A 17,552-nucleotide genomic window follows, 5' to 3' on the forward strand; every position below is an offset into this window, starting at 1 on the left:
TTCCAATTTTCTGGTGGTTAATTGGAGATAAGAGTCTCACGACTTTCATACCCAGGCTGGCTTTGAACCTTCATCCTCAAATATCAGCCTCCTGAGTAGCTGGGATTAAAGGGGTTAGCCACCACTCCCTGCTTGGTAAGTGGTTCTTATACATACATTATTCTTGGCACATTGCTAACACAAATTCTGGCAAAGATTTCTCAACTTTTGTTGAATATACAGGAGATTAACTAAGCAATCTTGAATATCTTCCAGAAACACATTGTCCCTCTCCCCACTTAAAAAACAGCACAAGTGGGCCGGGAGTTTGGCCTAGTGGTAGAGTGCTTACCTAGCATGCACAAAGACCCGGGTTCCATTCCTTGGTACAACATACATAGCAAAAAGCAGGAAGTGGTGCTGAGGCTCAAGTGGTAGAGCTCTAGCCTTGAGAAAAGTCCAAGGACAGCGCTCAGGCCCTGAGCCCAAGCCCAGGACTGGCAAAAAACAACAACAACAACAACAACAACAACAACAACAAAAACCCAGCAGAAGTGATGTTATGGCTCAAGTGGTAGAGCACTAACCTTGAGAATGTTCAAGGACAGTTCCCAGGCTCTGAGCTCAAGCCTCTCTCTATATATATAGTTGGGTGCTAGTGGCTCATGCCTATAATCCTAGTTACTCAGGAGGTTGAGATCTAAGGATCATGGTTCAAAGACAGTCCAGCCACTAATATCTGTGAGGCTCTTATGTCCAATTAATCACTAGAAAACCAGACATGATGCTGTGGCTCAAGAGGTAGGGCAGTAGCTCAAGGACAGTACCCAGGCTCAGATTTCAAGTCCTATTACTGAGAAAAAACACCAATATTTTGTGTAGTTTGGAGAAACTGTTGAAAGTAGATGAAAGAAAATGATACCAAAGAAAACAACCTAAAGTTATCTTTAGAACATTTAGCTACCTATCTTACCTCCATATAATTCTTCCATATGTCTAACTTTCCAGCCCATATTTAAAATAAATGAAATATTGGGCTGGGAGTTTGGCCCAGTGGTAGAGTGCTTGCTTAGCATACACCAAGACCAGGTTTCGATTCCTCGATACCACATACATAGAAAAAGCCAGAAGTTTGCTGTGGCTCAATTGGTAGAGTTCTAGCCTTGAGAAAGCCCAAGGACAGTGCTCAGGCACTGATTTCTAGCCCCAGGACTGGCAAAAATAAATAAATAAAATGAAATAAATGAAATATTCACACACTTACTATTATATGACTACACTAAATCAGAATTTTTCATGCAGAGAATTCTTATGGATCATTTTTTAAAGCCTTAAGATTATTATCTTTTAAACTCATGTGCCTTTATTCAAAGCTCTATTCTAGTATTTTTATGACAACCAATTGTATAAGTATTTACTTTATTACTAAATTTGATAAAATGCCCCATTCAGGGTATTTTGAAAACGTTTTCCTTTTATTCTAAATAAAAATTCAGCCTATCAATGGGGTAATAGTCAAATCAAATTAACCTGTCATTTATGCAATCATGTTTGCATTTAAAAGCACACATATAAGTATAGATCCAGTGTCTGTGGTCCTAAGCTATGTGGGAGATGGGGGCTGAAACCAGCCTGGATAGCACAAAGACAGAATGAATAAGTGCATACCACACAGAGAGAGACAGACATGTGTAATATACATATATGCATGCAAATACATATATATGTACACATGTATACATATATATACACACTAATTAACTTTATTCATCAGGAAAAATATGTTTTTGGTAGCGGTAGGTGGATAGAAATGGGGACAAAATTATGAGAAGGGGAATCAATGTAATGTGTGAGACGTAATATACCTACTACCTGACGAATATAACTGTAACACCTTTATATATAATCCAGACAATAGAATTTTTTTTAAAAAATGGATGAACCTGGGAAATTCATGCTGAATGAAATAATTCAGAGTCAGAGAGACAAATGACACATGTGGAAGTCAGATCTAAAATCGATCTGTATTGTCTGTCTATATGTATAGACAATTAAACTGTCTTATGTACATTGTATACACAGGGGTGGGTTTCCAAAGGTGCCCTTTGAAAAATAAGGCACTTAACCAAGATAAATACTAAGAAGTTAAAACATGTCTTGTTTCAAGGTGGGGAGGTGTTAAGTGGAAGGTGGATCAATGGAGAGGGAAAAAGAGAACACTGTCATATTCCATATATGTATGTGAAAATGGAACTAGGAAACTTGAGGGGATGGGTAGGGTTGAGATAGATGGGAGGGGATGATGAAGGAGCAGATACAGATTGGGATTCACTGTACTCATACCTTGGCATATTCAATTGGAACCATTGTGCAATTATTTCAAGATAACAGAAAATAAATTAAAAGAATGAATAAATGAATGCATGCAAGGCCTATGAAATGTACTTACAGATTGCAAAGAGGTGCATCATATCCCTTTTTGATCTGTTCCAATTTGTAATCATATCCTATCTTGAACAATGTTTTCTGAATATAATTCATCTCTTGAACTTTGCTCATAACATTCTTATAAATTCTATCCATGATTTCCTAAAAGGTAAGGCAGATATTCAAAAATCTAAAAAAGCATCATATCAGCAATGAGATATTCTTTTATTGAATATACCTTATTATAACAGCTTAGTTTTTAGGACAATAGATATATTTATTTCCTTCATTATAGAAATAAGTTGCTCATTACTTCAGAAAGAGTAAAGCTAATGTGTAAATTGAAATAATGCATTGTATCCCATAAATATATACAATTATTTCTTAATCTAAAACCAAGTAAAGACACTTACTGGAATTCTTTCAGTTCTATATGAGTTAAACTTCAAGAACTAATTTATTGTTCACAGAGACTTTTCAAAGAAAAAAGTAAGTTCTTCCAAATACACTGATATATTATTCTAACATGTTATCCTATCTTACAAAGAAAAGAAATTTTCATATCTTAATATTTTGAGGAATATATTTGCCATTATTTCTATGAAATACAATATATATGTATACATATATAGATTATTGTCTGTGCATATATATATATATACACAAGTTTACTCTTTCACCAAAGTAAAATTGTATGTAAGAAAATCTAGAAATTCTCTTCTGTTTTATATTCATATTCTGCACTCACCGGAACAGCAGCCATAAGAGTGGGCTTCAGGACAGTGCAATCGCCTTTGCTTCCTTTTTTAATTTTGCTGGACTAAATTAAAGAAAATGTAGGATCAAGAAAAACAACTTAGCAGAAAATGATATATTAATAAGAATGAAACATGTTATATTTGATCTTCTATTGGTCTGAGTTATCTGTTATAACTACCATAACCTAAAATTTCCCAGTTTAATTGTATTACCAATTTATCATATAGATTATGGCTTTAAGTACACTGTAGCCTTTTTTTAGAAAAGAAATTCTGATCCAGGTGGACAACAAATAATGTGTCCTCCTCTCCTTCCCTCCTTCATTCCTTAACTATTATCTGGGATTTTAAATATCAGATTAGTAGGTAGTGAAATTGCTAAAGTACCCTGCTGAAAAAGGTAGATACACACAATCTCCTGATATAGCCTGTAAATCTTGATGCTTTATGTGTTAGCCATCGCTAAAGAGGGGGAAGAAGACAACTAGCCTTTAAGAAGCAGTGTAATCCTCAAGAACTACCAACTTTGACATGTAAGATTCTGCTTGGGTAGGGAATGTGGCTCAATGGTACAGTGCTTGCCTAGCATTCATGAAGCCCTGGGTTTGATTCCTTAGAACCACATAACCAGAAAAGGCCAGAAGTAGCTGTGTGGCTCAAGTAATAGAGTGTGAGGCTTAAGCAGAGAGGTGACAGTGTCCCAAGCCCTGAGTTCAAGCCCCAAGACCTGCCCCCCAAAAAAAGGTTCTGCTGGTAGACCTGAATTGTTTTTCTTCTACTTTCCTACTTTACTTTAATATGAATTAGTGAGACAAAAATAACTTCTTGTGTTTATGTATATGAAAGTATGTACAAGCTTGTGAGTATACAGGAAGGCTACTTTAATAAAGAAAACCAGATTTTTTAAGTCCTTCATATAGTACTTCTATGCATTATCAACCAGTTTTTTGTTTCTGTTTTTTTTTACAACAAACCTATTCCAAGCATTAACAGGAACCACAAAGATCCCTCCCTTCTCTTCTGTTTTATTCTTTTAATTTAACCTGTCATGGGATTTGAACTCAGGGCCTCCATGCTCTTCCTGAGCTATTTTACTCAAGGCTAGTGTCCTACCACTTATAGCCACAGCTCTACTTCTGATTTTCTTGCAGTTAATTGGAGATAACAGTCTCCTTGACTTTCCTACCTCAGCTGGCTTCAAACCACAATTCTCAGATATCAGCCTTCTGCATGAGTAGCTTGACTTATTATTTATTTTTAGTAATACATTTGGGTGATTCACATTTAAAATGCTTAGGACCAAAAAAGTTTCACATTTGGGACTATTTTGGGTTATAGAATATTTGCATATGTATAAAGCATGTTGGAATTCAACTCAAGTCTAAACATGAAATTATACCCATAGCCTGAAGATAATTCCTTACATTTCATTGTTCTTGTGCTTTGATTGTTACTTGTCACATGAGATCTGGTATGTAATTTTCCACTTCTGGAATTATACCAGCACTCAAAAAGATGGAAATTTGGAGCATTGTGGAGTCCAGATTTTCAAGGTAGGGTATTCCACCTGTACTATCAGTTCCTTTGTGGTATTATGACCACAGTAACCTTACTTATGGCATTTAAAAAGCAGGCATAGGGTCAGGGGCATGGTCTATTGGTAGAGTGCTTGCCTAGCATGCAGGAAGAGTCCTCAGTACCACATATACAGAAAGGATATTTGAAAAATAACTTCTGGGCCTACAAGAATGGGAGTAGCAGACCCCTACAGAGCTAAGTCATTGCAAACTATACTCAATTCCTTGGAACCACACACATAGACAAAAGCTGGAAGTGGTGTTGTGGCTCAAGTGGTAGAGCTCTAGCCTTGAAAAAGCCCAAGAATGAGTGCTCAGGCCCTGATTTTATCCTCCAGGACTGGCAAAAAGAAGAAGAAAAAAGAATTTGAGCCGGGTGCTGTGGCTCACACCTGTAATACTGGCTACTCAGGAGGCTGAGATCTGACGATCCTGATTCAAAGCCAGTCTGAAAGTCATGAGACTCATCTCCATTTAACCACCAGAAAACCAGAAGTGGTGCTGTGGCTCAAGGGGTAGAGTGGTAGCCTTGAGCTGAAGAGCTCACGGACAACACCTAGGTCCAGAGTTCCAATAGCACAACCAACAAAGAAAGAAAGAGAGAAAGAGAGAAAGAGAGAGAGAATTGAATTTGAAATATGGCTAAAGAAAATGAGAATCTAAATTATTAAAATATAATTGAATTGATTTCTATCTATTTTATAATGTGGCTATGAACTCCTGTACTAGATAACATAGGGCTAGGGAAAAATTCCAAAGAAAACTAGCCTTAAAATTATGTCTCCTCCTTAAAAAAAACCTATCACTGCTCCTGAGTAACATGCATAAAGGGTTCCATGCTATTTTGTTCTCTATCTTAACTCTTCAGAGTAAAAATCTATCACAGAAAGAGAAGATCAAAGTAAACGTTCATTTCAAAATTTCAAATTCTGCCATTAAAGCAATGCTAACAAATCCACAAGGTTATTTACTAAAGCTAGTACTGCTCACTAAAACTCTTTTTGATGCCTCAGAGAAAGTTGAGTAAATAAAATAGCTGAGGCTTTAGTAATAAGCCAAACAACTTAATATAACAATAAACAATACAATGTTTATCACCTGGTCAGATAGTGTTAGTGGAGAAGAATATCCAATCCTGCAGCCATAGGTAAAGCAAGATATCTCAGCTGTCAATTCTAGCACATGAGCCAAAGGTAAGTAGCCAATGTATGTGTCCTTTGGTCTGAAATACAATAAGATAACGGTTTTAACCAAACTTGAAAAGACTATGTTATTAAAGCCAGGCATGGTGGTATACAACTGTAATCACAGCATCAATAGGAGAAAGCAGATACATTAGAAGTTTGATGCCAGCCTGGGATATATCATGAGACTCTGAAGGAAGGGAACGGAGAAGAAACGGGGTAAGGAGTAATAGAAAACGAAACACAAATGTTTTTAAATTAAAAACATTGGTAACTTTATCACTTCAATATAGACTGAGTTTTAAAAATGTCAAACATGAACTCTGTGTTCTTCTTGCTTACCCTAGTCCAGGGATTCTTTCACATTGGCCTGTCATTCCAGCAATCAAGTTGCTATGATGCATCATCACTCCTTTAGGGCGGCCAGTGGAACCACTGGTATACATGACAATGGCCATGTCTGAAGGAGATGGTCGGTTTGGAGGAATGCTTGCTAAATGAATGAAAAAAGAAATGCACCATACTTCCTTCATTTCAAAGGTTAAATTGCTTGGCAATAAGGTATTTTGATACAAGAAACAATTTAAAGAAAGTAATCTGAATGAACAATCACAACTGAACTGGTTATTGAACTGGGATTAACTGCAATCAGAATTTTAATTTGACCCCATATCCCCCTGCTCATCTCTCTTCAATGTGATTGGAAGATTTTTGAGGGTTTTGAAGAAACTGCTGAGTTTTGAATGTAAGCTCTTCAGGCCTCAATTTTTCTCATCTTTAAAAAGATTCATCTGGGGGCCGGGAGTTTGGCCAAGTGGTAGAGTGCTTGCCTAGCATGCATGAAGACCTGGGTTCGATTCCTTAGTACCACACACATAGCAAAAAGCCAGAAGTGGAGCTGTGGCTCAAGTGGTAGAGCCGAAGCCTTGAGAAAATCCAGGGACAGTGCACAGGCCCTGAGCCCAAGCCCAGGACTGGCAAAAAAAATTCATCTGAATTGGATTATGGACCTTCACCACAGGTGAGCATCAAAATCACTGGCAGAAGTTAAACAAAATACTGGTTTTCAAAGTCCAAATTCTGTATATGTGGGATCAAAGATAACCTCTACAGGGGACTCTCATATGTACTCCTGACTGAAAATCATGGGGCTTGACTTTAAAATTCTTATGTATTAACTTTGAAATGGCACACTGGAGCTTCTGTTTTCAAGATAGTAATATCACACTAATCTAGTATCCACCTTTCCTTCCCAGAATAATCAAAATTATCAAGCATGCAATATCATCATAATAAGATTAGAATAACAATCTGAAAATGACTTACTTTTTCAATAAACCAATTTAAAAAATTTTAGAAATCAAGATATATCTCTACAACAAAAGACCAAGTTATACATACAAACTAGCTAAATCAAATGCTTTAAAGGTTTTCTACTGTCATTGCTAGAAACTAAAGAAATAGAGACTGTAAATACCGTCTGAAAACTAAAGGAGAAGAAATAAAGTTCTTACTCTCAACACATAATAATATTTCACACATGTCCTCTTAGAATAAACAAGCAAAAGTTATCATCATTATACTGTCTACTAAAATAAGAATCACAAAAGTACATAGGTCCTATGTATTCTAAAGATGAATAGAAATGATATATGTGGGTTATAACGTTTATTGACAAAACACAACTATGAAGACTGAAAGAAACCCTCTTTTCTACCACTGTGCTCTGGCAAATCAGCAGAATTGGCAACTGATCCTCACCAATCAGAACAGCCAAGTATATTCTAGTCCTTCAGGGCCACCCTGGTCCTGGGGAACAAATCTCCATAGATTTCTTGTTTTTCTGCAAATCTTACAAGTAGAAGCATTGATTTGCTCCCGTTCTTTTTTTTTGTTGTTGTTGTTTGTTTGTTTTGCCAGTTCTGGGCTTAGGCTCAGGGTCTGAGCGCTGTCCCTGGATTTTTTTCTCAAGGCTAGGGCTCTACCACTTGAGCCACAGCACCACTTCTGGTTTTTTTTCTCTGTATGTGGTACCGAAGAATCGAACCCGGGTCTTCGTGCATGCTAGGCAAGCACTCTACCACTAGGCCAAACTCCCGGCCCCTTGCTCCCATTCTTTACATGATATTTACACAGGAATTCTCCCTCCCTCTCTTTTCCTCATCGTTTTCACAGAATGCATACTTCTGCGCAGAAGAATAAATATAATACAAGATTTGGTTTCTCTAATGTCAGAGTTTATCATCTATGATGAAAATGCGAATTCAAACTATTGTTTAAATAAGCAAAAAAAACCCTCCTTCATCTCTGACTAAAAGTCTGCTGTCTCCAAAAAAATCTGGTTAGGTTCACTTGCAAGTAACATATTTTTCCCCTGTACTGATGAAATACTCAGAGGCCAAGGAGAGGTTCATCCAACATTTCTTTTGCCCAAATTAATTGTTCATCATCTTTACAATATTGTGTCATTTACTTTCAATAATAGAAGAAAACTTCGTCTACGGCCATACCACCCTAAACGCGCCCGATCTCGTCTGATCTCGGAAGCTAAGCAGGGTTGGGCCTGGTTAGTACTTGGATGGGAGAAGAAAACTTAGAGTTATTAATTTCCACCACTCTGTCCAAATGACCCACTGACATTGTGTTACAAGCTAAATTTACTTATTTGAAATGAAATACTAGCTACTAATTCAATGCTGGAATAAACCGAAACATCAGTCTTGGTACACAGTTTGGCATTCTCTGAGACATCACTACAATCAAATTTACTAATTGCAAAGCTTGAGATTTTTTCCTTTTGTGAATCCAAATTCAAAGCTCATCAAGCATTTTTATTTTAAGATATGTTGGCACAAACTGCCTAAAAGTCTGAATCATTTATTACAACTTCACTATCAAGCAAATTTTAAACAATGGCTACCTTTTTATGAAAAAGAAAGAAAAAATGTTAAACCACGTGTAGTTTTGATAGCTTTAAAACATTTAAAAACTTTTTGACATCCAAGTACTTTAGTGTTTCTACTTTTCCTAACCTACTGAAATGTCAGATCTTGAATAGATGAATAAATTCATTTTAACTACTTACAGTTTTCTGGCTTGGATCCCAACTCTTCTACTGACTGCATGCTGTGAATCTCAAATCCTTCAGGGTATTCTGCTTTATTGACAGTCTTATTATCCACATAAATGATGTGTTTAACACAAGTGATATCTAACAATGCAGTCTGTTGAACAGAAAGAAAGCTCAGCTAATAAAACTGAGGTGCCACAAAATTTTACTTATTGAACATCTTCCAATCCTACCAGTTGATATTACTATAGAGTAAAATAAAATTTCACTGTTAAAAGTAACTGTTTAGACAAAACCACTGCACTCTAATACTGTCAACATGGTATATAAACCATTCATAAAGATGAAGACTAAATAACAAAACAATAAAAAAGACAGTAAAGTGAAAGATATATATACAATAAAATAATTTATGTTATGGAGATATATAAAAATATTTAAAATGGGATAAGGTTTGGAGATGCATGCTACATTCCCAGCACCCAAGAAACTCAGGCACGAAGATGACAAATATGAGGCCAACAGGGATAACATTGTAAGTTCCAGTTCAGCCTGAGCCCCATAGCAAGAACCAGTCACGTAATTTAGAATCTAAAACTAAAACTGAAACAAAATCTGAGGTGAAAGTAGTACACGTTTAGTTTTCTTACTAGCATATTTTTATATTATTTGTATTATTATGTGAAGTTGGTATCATTTTCAAATACAGTCAAACACACTTTTGCAAGGCTCATGGTAACCACCAACCAATGTATAATAATAAACCCTAAACAACAACCAAGGAATCAAAACATATCACTCCAGTAATCACCCACAAGGAGGACTATAAAACAGAGAAAAAAGAAAGGAATTGCAGTAAGACTACAACACAAGCCTCAAAACGGCTGCACCAAGACTTGTGGATAATCAAATGTAAATGGAACAAATCTTCAAATTAAAAGATACAGAGCAACTTAATGGGTTTTAAAGACAAAACCTAACTGTATGTTGCTTACAAAAGACTCACTTCTTCCCAAACAACATGAAAATGAAGGGACAGAATATGACACTCCATGCAGATGGAATCCAAATTTGGATGGAGGAAAGAGAGGCTCTTCAACAAATGGTGCTGGCAATACTGGTTAAACACCTGTGGAAAACTAAAGTTGGATCCTTCTCACCCTGTACCAGAATCAACTCCAAATGCATCAAAGACCTTGACATAAAAGCGGTAGATACCATAAAAAATTTACAGGAAGGAATAGGAAATACACTAGGGCTCCTTTGCACAAGTTGAAACTTTCTTAATAAAGGCCCAGAAACACAACAAATCAAAGAAAGGCTGGATAAACGAGATTGTATTAAACTGCAGAGCTTCTGTATGGCAAAGGACATAACTAGCAAGTTAAAAAGAAAGCCCACAGAGTGGGAGAAGATCTTCACTTGCCATACAACAGACAAGGGCTTCTTATCTAAAATATACTTAGAGCTCAAAAAATTAAATGTCTCAAAAACAATTCCACAAAGAAACAACCATCCCATTAAAAGGTGAGCTAAAACTTAGAGGCTTCTCTGATGAGGAAATAAGATTGGCCTATAGACACATGAAGAAATGCTGGGCATCTCTGGCCGTAAATCAAAACTCCACCTTACTCCAGTTAGAATGGCTATTATCAAGTAATTTAATAACAACAGATGCTGGTGGAGATGTAGCCAGGAGAGATTGCTACTACACTGTTGGAGGGAATGTAAACTTGTTCAACCACTCTGGAAAAAGTATGGCACTCTGGAAAGCAGTAGGGCGGTTCCTCAAAAGGCTATACAGAGCAATCCCACTTCTGGGCAATTATCCAAATGTCCACAAACAAGGCCATACTAAACCTACCAGCACAACCCTGCCCATTGCAGCATTATTTACCATAGCTAAGCTATGGAACCCAATCCAGATGCCCCTCAGTAGATGGATGGATCTAGAAGATCCCGAATTCTATGCTGCCATCAGAAAGGATGACATTTCCCCATTTGTAAGGAAATGCAAAGACTTAGAAAATACCAAATTAAGTGAAGTAAGCCAGACCCAAAGGAACACAGACTCCATGGTTTTCCTCATCTATAATAATTAGTGTTTAGGATTTTCCTAGCAGAGAAATGCAATAGCTCAAAAGCTATGTGCAGGCTGGGAGTATGGCCTAATGGTAGAGTGCTTGCCTAGTATGCACGAAGACCAGGGTTCGATTCCTTAGTACCGCGTACACAGAAAAGGCCAGAAGTTGTACTTTGGCTTAAGTAGTAAAGCTCTAGCCTTGAGAAAACCCAAGGACCATGCTCAGGGCTTGAGTTCAAGCCCCAGAACTGGCAAGGAAAAAAGCAGCTATGTGCATATGGATGAGGCTAAGCAAAATGAACTCCAGAATAGGGAAACAAGAGATTTATCCTTGTGATTGTTGTTTTTAATATATTATGTGAAGTTCTTTCTTTACTCTTATTTCCCCCCTTAGGGTTTATCTCCTGTTGTTGCACCTAATTTTGGTACCTGGTGTACTGTATATGCCTTTGTTTATTTGAATCAGGAAAGTGAAGGGAAAAAAGAAGATGATGAGACAGCAATATTCACAGGACAAGATGTTGGAAATGAACTTTATAACTTGGGAGGGGGTGTGGAGAGGGAAAGACAGAGAAAAGCACGGGAAGGGTAATGGTGTTCAAGAAGTGATATACTGACTACCTTATGAATATAAATATAATCCCTCTAGGGGCTGGGAGTTTGGCCTAGTGGTAGAGTGCTTGCCTAGCATGCACGAAGACCCAGGTTCGATTCCTCAGTACCACATACATAGAAAAAAGCCAGAAGTGCTGGTGAGGCTCAAGTGATAGAGAAAGCCTTGAGAAAGTCCATGGACAGTGCTCAGGCCCTGATCTCAAGCCTGGACTGCCAAAAAAAAAAACCAAACAAATAAATATAATCCCTCTATACATCACCCTGACAATAAAATTTTAAAAAAACGAGAAAAGAAGTGATAAATGAAGAGAATATATGTTTATCATGACTTAAACATTGTACAATATATATGAACTGAAATATAGCATAGGACCCCATTCACATGCATAATGTTACATTTTATATATTAGTCAAAAATTAATTTCAGCCAGGAGTTTGGCCTGCCTAACATGCATAAAGACCCAGGTTCACTTACTCATTACCACGTACACATTAAAAAGCTGGAAGCTGTGCTATGGCTCAAATAGTAGAGCGGTAGCCTTGAGAAGAGCCCAAGGATGCTGGGAGTTTGGCCTAGTGGTAGAGTGCTTACCTAGCATGCACAAGGACAGAGGTTCCATTCCTTGGTACCACATACATAGAAAAAGCCAGTAGTGGTGCTGTGGCTCTGGTAGTTGAGCTCTAGCCTTGAGAAGGTGCAAGGACAGTGCTCAGACACGAGTTCAAGCACCAGGACTGGCAATCAATTTTCTTAAAACCAACCTTAAATTCTTACCTTAAGTTTACTTTCCAAAAGTTCGACACTAGTGATTAGGTAAGAAGCTTCAGATTCATTTAGCCCATGTACCACTGCTTCTTTGCCAAGTGTGGCATATAAAGTCACAACTATATAGTAGAAAACAAACACATGTATTAAATTATAAATACTACAAAGGACATTCATTGAATTTTATAACTGCATTCTTCCCCATTTCCAGAAGTCTAATATTTTAAACTCAAAGATGTCCAGTTTTGGCAGTACCAAAATTGAAGCTGCATTCAGATGGGTCATGCCTGCAATTGTTGCTATCCAGCAAGCTGACATTAGGTCTTAGTTTGAAACCAGTGTAGGCAGAAATGTTCATGGTAGTCCATATCTAATTAATCAGCAAATGCCAGCATGGAGGTGTGGCTCAACTTGTAGAATATCAGCCATGACCAAGAAAACTCAAAGCCCAGCACGAGTCCCCTTGTGGTATACTTTCACCACTCTAATTGCCTCAAACAGAAAAGTTCTTGACAATTTGGAGAGTCTCTGGTCATATCAGGCATGGATGTTTTTATGCCTTCCAAGAAATTTTTCAGTGGGCCCAATTCCTAATTTGAATGGCAAGCTCCCCAAGTTACCTGCAGAGGCCAAGCATATCTATTTCTCAGGAAAAATGAAAAATAACAAAGTGAAGCCACTATGAGTTAGAATTGAGTCACATCTGCTAAGCTTAGTGCAGAAATAGAAATAGCTTTTAACTGGGAAGAGCAACATTATTAAAAACAGACATTTTCTACTATTAATTACTGAAGGGATTATTTTCATCTTACCAATATATTTTTTCTTTTTTTTTTGGTAGTGCTAGCATATGAACTTAGGGTTTTGAACTTGCTTGGCTTATGCTCTACCACTTGAGGTATTTCATCAGAGCTGTCCTACCTTTTGCTGTTCTTTTTTTTTTTTTTTGAGATGAAGTATAGCAAACTTTTCTGATTGGGCTTGTCATGAACTGTGATTTTCTAGATCTCAGCTTCCTGAGCTGAGCAGCTAGGAGTACATGTGTTATCTATTTTAGTTTACTAAAATGAAAACTGATCCCTACACTAAACTTATAGTGACCTAATTCATTTAGCAAATAACCAACTGCTCAGGATATGAGAAGACATTGTTCTGGACTCATTTTTTTAAGTTATTTTACAGTGTTCAAAGCAATTTTTTTTTACAAATGAGAAACATACCCAATTTTAATTTCTAACATCTTTAAACACAAGTTCAAAGTCAAATAAGAGGCCTCGAAGTAGTTAGCCAAAATTATCCTAAGTAATGATTTTTGTTGTTTTAATAATCATTTTGGTATATCACTTTTTAAACCAGATCTTCCATTCCAAAATCTTTCATGTATAATACCGTTCTAATTCTAAAATTAAATTCTAAATTATATCTACAAATCTTCCCATTCAAGCTCTTTAAAGTTACTATCTTTAGTAGGCATTATTAGATAGCTTTTAGTCATAATATCACATTCCATTTGATTTTATTTATTTTTGACAGTTCTGGGGCTTGAACGCAGGGCTTGGGCACTGTCCCTGAGCTTCTTTTGCTCAAAGCTAGTACTATACCAGTTGAGCCACAATATCAATTCCAGCCTTTTCTTGAATGGCATGCTAGGCAAGTGCTCCATCACTGAGCCACATTCCCAGCTCCTACAGTCTATTTTAGAGATAATATTAGGTAAAGAATACCAAGTTTAGCCAGTTGCAGATGGCTCAAGCCTGTAATCCTAGCTACTCAGGAGGGTGAGATCTGAGGATCGCAGTTCAAAATCAGCCTGGGCAAAAATGTCTGTGAGACTCTCTAACAGCCAGAAAACTGGAAGTGGCACTGTGGCTCAAGTGATATGGCCTTGAGCTGAAGCCCAGCTCAGGGACAAAGCCCAGACCGAGAGTTTAAGCCCCAAGACTAAAAAAAAAGAACACCCAGTTTTTTTGACAAGTTTTTTGTTGTTTTCATTTCTTTTATTTTTATAATGCTGGAGACTGAAGTTAAAGCCTGACTCATTCTAGGGGATCATTTACTGCTAAGCTAAATATAGCCCAGAATATCTGCTTTAAAAATGAAGCATCTCGGGCTGGGAGTTTGCCTAGCATGCATGAAGACCCAGGTTCGATTCCTCGGTACGACATACCTAGAAAAAAAGCTGGAAAAGTGGTGCTGAGGCTCAAGTGGTAGAGCTCTAGCCTTGAGAAAGTCCAAGGACCATGCTCAGGCCCTGAGCCCAAGGCCAAGACTGGCAAAAAAATAAAAAAACACAAAAAAAAACCTGAAGCGGGCTGGGAGTTTGGCCTAGTGGTAGAGTGCTTGCCTAGCATGCACGAAGACCCGGGTTCAATTCCTTGGTACCACATACTTAGAAAAAGCCAGAAATGGTGCTGAAGCTCAAGTGGTAGAGCTCTAGCCTTGAGAAAAATCCAAGGACAGTGCTCAGGCCCTGAGCTTAAGCCCAGGACTGGCAAAAAAAAAAAAAAAAAAACCTGAAGCATCTCGGGCTGGGAGTTTGGCCTAGTGGTAGAGTGCATGCCTAGTATGCACAAAGACCCAAGTTAGATTCCTCAATACCACATACATAGAAAAAGCAGGAAATGGTGCTATAGCTCAAGAGGCAGAGCTCTAGCCTTGAGCAAAAAGTGTCCAAGACAATGCTCAGGCCCTGATTTCAAGCCGCAGGACTGGCCCCCCCCCCCCCCCAAAAATGAAGCATCTCAAAACAAATTTCCTGTGTACACAAAGTCCTCCCTCTGCCTTTTTTAAACCACAGAGCACTTACGTGGAAAGTTGAACTTGAAACAGGTCTGAGCTGCTATCATCCATTCAGCCCTGGTCTCACAGAAAATAGCAATGGTGTTCTTTGGTTTCAGTCCCAATGCAGTGAGTCCACTACCGAAGTTACTCACTCTGCGATTTACTTCGAGATAATTTATCCATTTATAGTTCCCAAGGATTAACTGTTAAAATGAGACATCCTCTACTATTAGTACATTTATCCAAATAAGTAATTAAAATACTATTAAAAATGCACAAGTCTGGGCCGGGAGTTTGGCCTAGTGATAGAGTGCTTGCCTAGCATGCACGAAGACCTGGGTTCGATTCCTTGGTACAATATACATAGAAAAAAAGCCAGAATTGGTGCTGAGGCTCAAGTGGTAGAGTTCTAGCCTTGAGAAAGTCCAAGGACAGTGCTCAGGCCCTGAGCTCAAGTGCAGAACTGGCAACAAAAAAAATAAAAAAGCAAAAAATGGATGAAGAAGATCTAGTAAATTTATGCCACTGAATTAGTTCCCAAGTATAAAGAAAAATGAACTCATGTCATTGAAAATGTATGGAATTAAAGACCATCATGCTGATGAGCCAGGCTCAAAAAGTCAAACATTATGTTTTCATTCAAATGTGGAAACTAGACCTAACAATATACATATATGTATACATGCAACTACATATGTAAGCATGATTCTTACTGAGACTACGTAGGGGGATGGGAGTAAAGAAGAGGAATGAAAAGATGGAGGATGAGCTGGACACGATGGCTCACGCTTGTAATCCTAGCTACTCAGGAGGCTGAGATCTGAGGATCAAGGTTCAAAGCCAGCCCGGGCACAAAAGGATCTCAAAAGGACCTGAGACTCTTATCTCCAATTAACCTCTAGAAAATGGGAGGTGGGGTTTAGCTTAAGGGTAGGGTGGTAGACTTGAGCTGAAGAGTTCAAGACACATGACCCACAAAAAAAGCACAAGTCTAAAAAGGCCCTAGCGTACCTAGATGCTATGAGCATCTTCTGAGAATTCATTACATAGCACTATAACAGAATGCCAGCATTCCTAAAATGTGCTGGACTTTTTTTGAGGTATGGGGAATCAAGCATTCAATCTGGTACATATTCAACTGCTAAATGTAGGTCATTCATAACAAAGTAAAATGTACTTTCATCCTTTAAAATAATAATGTGCAATTTTCTTTTACCTTCTTAAAAACCTTTCCATTTGGCTGCATTTCATTTTCTTCACTCAGGATTTCCCTGGTGCCAAGGCTGTCCTTCTTCCCAAACTTGGATACGGCATGGTCAAACAATTTATCCAGAGTGTCTGCTCCAGGGATGTCTATGACAGCTAGTGAGTCGAAGTGTGTGACAGAGCGATATGGACTTCCAGGTTTGTCTGAAGTGGGCTTAGCTTTTATTCTCTTTGCCATAGCGTTTTTCTTCTTAGCATTGGTAAGAAAATACCATGGAATAAATATAAGGGCACTGTATATTGTTATTAACAAGTGGACAGGAAGCAAAATAATGGTGAGCACATTTAGTTTAAGTTTCATGGCGGCAGTTGTCTATAATGGTGTTTATTTCTTGTTATTCTTTGGCTTCTGAGAGCCTTATTTTGCTGAAGAAGGCAATAATGGAAGCAGCAATGAGAGGAGCAGTAGAGCGAAGGCAGTTGAATTTTAGTGATAAAGGTAAAAGTTAGTAATCTTTGGAAGCTGACAATAAAATACACCTGTAGATGAACACAATGAACCAGGCAGAGAGAGCAGAAAAAAAAATGAAACAAGAGTATTAGCAAGTTGATAGCACAATGCATTTAAATACTCAGGTCTTTATTAGTTTACATAACTGATACAGAAAGCTGAAGTAACTGGTATGAATGACTCACATTTTCATTTTAAGCCTTAACATAACTGTTTTTAGTGTACCAGCTTTGAATTTTTTTCTGGGTATGAAATAAGCTAGTGCTCTGTCCAATGTTCTGTAAGTCGGGTAGCTAGCACTCTCTTTAATACTTAGATGAATGAATAAATAGCATATCTAAGCTTTGCCAAACACTGGGAGAGTAAGCTATGACAATAGAAGTTTCACTCAAGTACATGTATGTCAACAAGATAGGTTCAAAAAGGACTAGGTTTTGTATCCAAACTGTTGAGGCGAGGGGGAATGCTATGAGCTTAGGTTGAATTCTCCAAGAGCAAAAAGATCCTTAAAGGTTAATTGTTAGGTAATGTTGACTACTTTGTCCTGTTGTCTAAGTAGGCAGGATATGAATGCATAGAAATTTTGCAAAAACGG

At 37.7% G+C, this 17,552-nt stretch overlaps 1 protein-coding gene across 4 annotated transcripts in view; it reads right to left on the reverse strand.

The window, feature by feature from the left end:
• Positions 1 to 17,552, reverse strand: part of Acsl4 (acyl-CoA synthetase long chain family member 4) — an 85,656-nt gene that overhangs the window by 22,348 nt on the left and 45,756 nt on the right. For 2 of the 4 annotated variants that reach the window (XM_090326774.1, XM_090326775.1), the window contains exons 3-10: positions 16,457 to 16,986; positions 15,266 to 15,443; positions 12,469 to 12,578; positions 9,011 to 9,149; positions 6,268 to 6,418; positions 5,840 to 5,963; positions 3,155 to 3,226; positions 2,429 to 2,568 (exon numbers count right to left, since the gene is read on the reverse strand). In XM_090326774.1, the coding sequence (XP_090182900.1) occupies positions 2,429 to 2,568; positions 3,155 to 3,226; positions 5,840 to 5,963; positions 6,268 to 6,418; positions 9,011 to 9,149; positions 12,469 to 12,578; positions 15,266 to 15,443; positions 16,457 to 16,807 (1,265 nt within the window). In that variant the 5' untranslated portion in view covers positions 16,808 to 16,986. The remainder of the gene's footprint in view (positions 1 to 2,428; positions 2,569 to 3,154; positions 3,227 to 5,839; positions 5,964 to 6,267; positions 6,419 to 9,010; positions 9,150 to 12,468; positions 12,579 to 15,265; positions 15,444 to 16,456; positions 16,987 to 17,552) is intronic. The other 2 variants (XM_090326776.1, XM_090326777.1) reach the window with 1 other exon arrangement.

Source organism: Megascapheus bottae, chromosome X (genome assembly GCF_031878675.1).
Source record: "Megascapheus bottae isolate mThoBot1 chromosome X, mThoBot2.hap1, whole genome shotgun sequence".
NCBI lineage: Eukaryota > Metazoa > Chordata > Mammalia > Rodentia > Geomyidae > Megascapheus > Megascapheus bottae.